Source organism: Lotus japonicus, chromosome 3, assembly GCF_012489685.1.
Source record: "Lotus japonicus ecotype B-129 chromosome 3, LjGifu_v1.2".
In the NCBI taxonomy this organism is placed as follows: domain Eukaryota; kingdom Viridiplantae; phylum Streptophyta; class Magnoliopsida; order Fabales; family Fabaceae; genus Lotus; species Lotus japonicus.
In genome coordinates this window covers 35240235-35247408 of record NC_080043.1, presented here as the reverse complement: position 1 = coordinate 35247408, position 7174 = coordinate 35240235, and the positions used below count along the sequence as shown (strand labels likewise).

The 7174-nt window shown below is 38.2% G+C and overlaps 1 protein-coding gene across 1 annotated transcript; it reads left to right on the top strand.

The window, feature by feature from the left end:
• The first annotated feature begins 1765 nt into the window (after nucleotides 1–1765).
• LOC130749737 (benzyl alcohol O-benzoyltransferase-like) lies at nucleotides 1766–3463 on the top strand. Its single transcript, XM_057603110.1, has one exon. The coding sequence runs from the start codon at nucleotides 1877–1879 to the stop codon at nucleotides 3269–3271; it is 1395 nt and encodes a 464-aa protein (XP_057459093.1). The 5' UTR covers nucleotides 1766–1876; the 3' UTR covers nucleotides 3272–3463.
• The last annotated feature ends 3711 nt before the right edge of the window (nucleotides 3464–7174 follow it).

Here is a 7174-nt window from a genome sequence, read left to right as displayed (position 1 = left end):
CTCCAATTCTTCCAAAAGAATCTTCAACTCAGTGTAATATTCATCCACAGTGTGTGAATTTTGTTTCAAATTACTAATTTCATTATGTAATTCTGAAATCCTAACCAAATCACCTTGAGAAAAACGATCTCTCAGATCTCTCCATGCATCACAGGCATTTTCAAGAAAAACAATGCTATTTGCAATTGAAGTAGTTACCGAATTAAGGATCCATGAATAGATCAAACTATTGCAGCGATCCCAGGCTTCGTAGTTCATATCTGTCGCTACCGGCACCGGAATTTCGCCATTGACGAATCGGAACTTGTTTTTCGCCACAAGCGCGCGTTTCATCGATCTTGCCCAAGCATTGTAGTTCTTGCCATTCAAAAGTGGATTCACCATGGTCGCCGAAGGATTATCACTCGAGTGAATGTAGTACGGCGATCCTGGATTCTGCGACGGATCAAGAACCACATGAGGAACTCCATTGTTGTTGTTGTTCTGTGCTTGTCGCACCATAGCAGCGGAAATCGGTGATGGCAGAACCCTGGTTAGGGCTCTGATACCATCAAAGAAAAGAGAGAACAAGCTTGTAGAAGAAGCTTGAAGAACAAGTTGAAATCTGAGTTTAATTGATTGAATGTGATTTTCGTTACAATGTAGAAGAAAGACAAAAGCTTATTTATACTAAAACAGAATAACAAACTTGTAACTAACTGCTAATCAGTTTTAACTAACACTAATTACTTGCCAGCTACTTGCCAGCTCAGTTATGAGCACTAACTATCAGTGTTTACAACTAAGTCCCTATACTTCACTTCTGTCCACTTATGTTCAGTAAATGGTCCTCAGAGATTCTGTATTTTCACATAACAAAAACTTATGTAACGGAATAAAAAAGTACATTTCAATTTCAATTTTAAAAACCACAATACTCAAGTGGCCTCTTAGCATGCATGCTCGTTTTTTTTTATAAGCATCTTAGCATGTTCATGCTGACTATATGTTTTCCCCATGGAATATGGTATCATTAATTAATATGGTATTAATAATTAAAGCAGCATCCAACCCCACAAAGAACTAACCATGTAAAATCTTAACCAGTCATTATAATTAAAAATTATTACGAGATTGTCATTAGCCATTACAAACTTTTTCCTTATAGAAAAAAATGTTAGGACGGATCTACATAGTTAAGTATGGGGACAATTGCCCCACAAATCTTTTTGATGTTTTTTTAATAGTATGTATTGTTTGTATTATTTATCTTAAAAAAAATTTACTTTTTTACTATTATATGTATTATTTGCTTTCACTAATTATTTATATGTATGTAACGTATATTACCCTACAACTCAAACTTTCTGCATTCATTATGTTAACATATTAAACTTTGTACATGAAACACAATTTTTTTTTTGACAAATATTTAGTTTAAGCATTATGTGCCCAATCATTTAGAAAGTCGTTCAGCCGTCTATCATATTTTTATATTGCGTTACATTAATTATAACTCCAGTCATGGGTAATATAATAACACGAACTGATAGAGATGAGAATAATAAATTTTACACATAAGTCGAAAACATGTGCTATATATGAATAAAATAAAAAATACACACTACAATGGTCTAATAACGAACACACATGCGACGAAAACCAAAATAAAAAGAATACAATTTTCACGTGGGTCTCCTAGCAGGTTGAAACTGACTCTAACTCTGTTTTCGTAATTAAATTAAGCAGCGCAGAACATCATATATATATATATACGATTGAAGTAGCAGGCATCCACCACAACCACTGACAAGTAAGAAGCAACAATACATTGTTCAATAAACCTTGATCGATCAGAGTGACACTTAACTCTCTTTCCCTTGATTTTTAGTCAAAGATGGCCTCATCATCATCCAAATCTGATCTGGTGTTTGCAGTGCGAAGGCGTGAGCCAGAGCTTGTTGGTCCGGCTGAAGCGACCCCTCATGAAGTGAAACTTCTTTCAGATATTGATGACCAAGATGGCCTACGGTTTCAAATTCCAGTGGTACAATTCTATCGCTACAACCCATCAATGGCGGGGAAGGACCCTGTTGAGGCCATTAGAAAAGCATTGGCCAAAACACTTGTGTTTTACTATCCTTTTGCAGGTAGGCTTAGGGAAGGCCTTGGTAGAAAACTCATGGTGGATTGCACTGGTGAGGGTGTTCTGTTCATTGAAGCTGATGCAGATATCACTCTTAACCAATTTGGTGATAATCTTCAAACTCCCTTCCCATGCATGGATGAGCTCCTCTATGAAGTTCCTGGTTCTGAGGAAATGCTTAACACACCCTTGCTGCTTATACAAGTAACGAGGCTGAAGTGCGGTGGTTTCATATTCGCCATCCGATTAAACCACACCATGTGTGATGCGGTTGGATTGGTTCAATTTCTGAGTGCCATAGGAGAAATGGCTCGCGGGATGCCCCAACCTTCAATCCTACCAGTGTGGTGTAGAGAGATCCTAAGTGCAAGGGATCCACCAAGAGTGACATGCACTCATCCTGAATACGACGAACAAGTACCTTACCCCAAGGAAACCACCATCCCCCAAGATGACATGGTCCACGAGTCTTTCTTCTTTGGTCCAAATGAGCTAGCTACAATTCGTAGTTTCCTTCCTTCCCACCAACTTCGCTGCACAAATTTTGAAGTTCTCACCGCATTTGTTTGGCGTTGCCGCACAATAGCATTGCAACTAAACAGTGATGAGGAGGTCCGCATACTCTGCATTGTTAATGCGCGTGCCAAGCTTGACTCTCCATTACCAATTGGTTATTATGGCAACGCCTTTGCGTTTTCTCCCTCAATTACCACAGCTGGGAAGTTATGTGAAAATCCATTGGGATATGCAGTAGAGTTAGTGAGGAAAGCAAAAGCTAATATCACTAGGGAGTATTTGCATTCATTAGCAGATTTAATGGCCATTAAGGGACGACCACACTTCACTATGGACAAATCGTTTCTTGTTTCGGATTTGAAGCTTGCTGGTTTCAGGCGGGTCGACTTTGGGTGGGGTGATGCTATTTATGGAGGTCTATCCAAGGGAGGAATTGGGCCCATACCTAGTTTAGCAAGCTTTAATGTTCCCTTCAAAAATGATAAAGGTGAGGAAGGTTTACTGACTCCGATTTGTTTGTCATCTAAAGCCATGGAGAGGTTCATAAAAGAGCTAGATAATGTTCTTAAGAACCATAACCAACCTACTAGGGGTGGTCTAAACTCTGGCTTTATCGTTTCTTCATTATAGTTTCCTGAAATTTCGAATTTGCTTTTATATATACTGTAAGCAAATCGAAAATTCCTGTTGTGAGTATAGAGTGCTGTTCTGTTTTCGGTTGCTTATTGTTTAGGAAGTTTGTTTTATTGTTTGTTTTCAACTCTCATGTATTGACCCACTTGATACCAGTTGTTCTTGATCAAGAATATTTTTATACATCTATGTCATTCTTGTTCCTTGCTTTCTAAAGAAGAGACGAATCACAAGTGATCAAGAAAAATTAAGAACTCTATTATGAACCTGAGCGAGCCTTTGAATTTCATTGTTTAAAAAAAGCTTAAATAAGTTTTTGGTCCCTAACATTTATCAAATGTTTGGTTTGCGTCCCTCGCCGGAGCCTTTGCTACCAGGAGAAGAAGAGAAAATAAATTGTTTCAATTTTCATCTTGATTCAATCATGTTTCAATTCAGTTCTGTTGAAAATTTGTACTGCTTGATTCAATTTTGTTTCAATTTTCCATGTTTTTTTTTTAAGTTTGGGTTGACATTAACAGAAGCAGATCTCTAAATTTCAACCCGATCTCTAAATTCAGGTACCTGTCTCGTTGTAGATCTGGGTTGACATTAACAGCAACAGAGAAAGAGAGCGTGAAAAAGAAAGAAAGAAAGGGAAGATGGGGTTGAGGTTGGGGGTGGTGGTGGGGTTGGTGTTGTGTGAAGAATTAGCGGTGAAGATGGGGTTGGGGATGGAGTGTCTGTAAGTTTCTGGGTTTGGAAGTGTAAAGGAGAAGAAGGTGAGGAAGGATGATGATGTTGAAATTTCTGGGTTAGAGATTGTAGATCTGGGTTAAAATTTCGTTTTCCTTTTTTTTTTAAATAATACCTGACCTCATTAATATTGCCACATGGGTCACCGGAGCTCCGGCGTTGACCCATAGCTCCGGAGGGATGAAAACCAAATCTGGTGGCAAAGGTTAGGGACTAAAACCCACCTTTGCTCCGACGAGGGACGAAAACCAAGCATTTGGTAAAGGTTAGGGACCAAAAACTTATTTAAGCCTTTAAAAAACAATTAGAAAAAAGAATGTTGCTTAGGGAACAATCAAGATCGATCACAAAGACGAAATAAAGAAAAAACATCCTGCTCACTACATAGTTTGGTTTGGTCTAGCAAGGAATGCTTGAACTTGAAGTAGAGCCTCAAATAAAATTGAAATGAACAAAAATAAGAGAAAAAAGGAATTAAGAAAAGGATCAAAGGAACTTCTAATAATCAGTATCAAACCAAAAAGCCCCGGCGCAGAAATTGGTGAATCAAAATGGCACAAGGTTTCCTCAAAATGGCTAATTCAATTTGCTATTCACAAATGGTGTCTTGTTGCATCCACTAAACTTTGACTTTAGTCCAGTATACATCTAGTGAAGTTCTTAACAAACACTACTGGATTCCAATTTCATGAAATTACCACTTTGAACTAAAAGCATGCACATAACAGGACAGTAATTTCTATTAAACTAGATGAATTTCCTTTGCCAACACTGTTGCCTCTAGTTTATGTGATGCAGACATGAACAACAAATCTAATGGTACTGCAAGTTTGAATAAGAAGAAGAAAACCTTGATGTATCTGTCATAGCATGAAGAGCATCATTACTGTAAGCACTTGAACGAGGTCCAGAAGCCAGAGCAGAATTACTACCAATGTTCACAATCTTCCCTTGTTTCCTAGTTGCCATGTGAGGTACAACAGCTACAACCATTCTCAAGGAACCTGCATGTGTCCAATGAAATATAGAATCTCGTTAAACGTGCAGTTCATGGTCTTGAATACAAGATAGACAGCAGGCAAGAGTGTCTTTGATGTATGTCTCTTTCTACTTCTCATCTTGTACTTGTACTCATCACAGAATTATAGACCATGTCTTGATTCTACATGCTACCCATGAGTCTAATATAAAAATCCTTAGCCTTATCAACTACTTTAACACAACTCTAGGTCTTGGGGATACTTGACAAATCTGGAATGCGAAAATTTTATTTGTAACTCTAGAGCCGATTATATATGAAAAGTGATATTGAACGTTAAGATGATTCTTGAATATTTGTTATTTAATATTTAGATTGAGATTGTTATCAGTCTTATCTCATAGAAATTGCTGTGGTTCAATGCTATCCTAGACTCCAACAAACTCAAGCATTCAGTTTGTCATGATCTTTTGACAATAAATTGACAATATCAATACTACCTTGCTCAAACCTGTTCAGGTTCAAATCAACTCCAATAATCCTAGATGCACCAGAAATTCTTGCACCCTCAGCAGCATAATGAAGCAGAAATTCATTTTTCTACAATATCTGTAACTGAGAAACTAAACCTGAAATATAGACTGCTAAATTGACACAAAAGTTGGACCAAACCAACTCACCACATTTCCCAGTTAATAGAGGAAGAACATGATCCCCCACCTGTAGCTCTGTGATCTAACACTCCACAATTTTGTCATAAATGAGGAAACCCAGAAATAAATATTGGATTGGGCTAAATCACACAGCAGATACATAACTTGTAGTTTTTCTGCTTCCAGATGTGGCACTACTGAAAGATTTAAAGATGCATGTATGAATCGGCTTCTCTTTCTTTCAGAATTAATTCTCACACTACAAACTTTCATACGAGATTTTGACTTTAGAATCAATTATAGAAGCTTTCCAAACATGCATTAAAGATTTAAGTCAATTAGAGAAGCTTTTCCAAACATGCATTGAAGATTCATATGACACTCTGAAATTTAAGAGGAAATAGTAATCATATATCATCTTATACTTCTGGTAAAAACGAATTACAGTGCTAATTAAAAATCTCCAGTGGCAATTTATTTCAAAGTCCAAAATGATGCAATTTTCAATATCTTAATGATTATTATGAGGGGTCTGTTTGTTTAGATTTGACATTTACCTACCATTTCAAAATTGCAACCCAGGCTTGGATGGAATATGGTGCATGTTGGGAAAGTCGTTTGAAAAGCACCGTGAAGCCAAAATCATGGTGGACAAAAGCAACTTCCCTCAATTTTTGCTTTTGCCCACCAAGATTGTAAACTCTTCAAGCACCTTATTGATTCGATAGTGTGGTATTTTTCATGCATGTCTTGTCCATATACATCACCCCAAAATGGTTGTGCCGAAAGAAAGCACCACCACATCACTGAGACAAGCCTTGCAATGCTTTTTCACCCCAATTTGTGAGTCTCATTTTCGGTTGAGGCCTACTTATACCATAAATCGCCCCCCTTCACCACTATGCATAATAAGTCGCCTTTTGAGTGATTATTCGGCATTGGTCCTATCTTAATTTTCACTCAATCTTCCTCTCCGACTTTAATTGGTTATGCAGATTGAGCTTGATGTACGTCCTGGTACCAGTGTTATTAAATATCCGTCATGGCACGCTGTAGCGGTTTCTCTTGGCAGTTTTTTGGCTCTCCGCAATGGCCGATATCCCGCCATATGACCGCTATTTACGTCATATTCTGCCATTATTTGTCATGTATAGCAGGATTTTGACTTTTTGCAATGACCTACTGTTGGCCCAAAATATTTGGCCCAAAACGCATGGGGCGGTCGAAAAATGGACCAAGAGAATCAAGAAAGGCAAGAAAAAACGCCAAGTTAAATGGGCAACCGAATTCGACAAAGGGACGCTGGTAACCGTTGCTACAAACGCGGGCATATTTAACACGTGCAGCATTGACTGAGTCTTTTCTCACCACGATGGCTAAGTACGTGGCCAAGAAGCAGTTGAAGCAGTTGAAGAACACGATCTTCACCACTACGCATGGAACTTCAGGGGCAAGCATCAGATCGTGGGGGAATCAGACCCACTAACCCATCCAATAAGGAAGAAAACCGCCAAAGACACGCGGGACATGGAG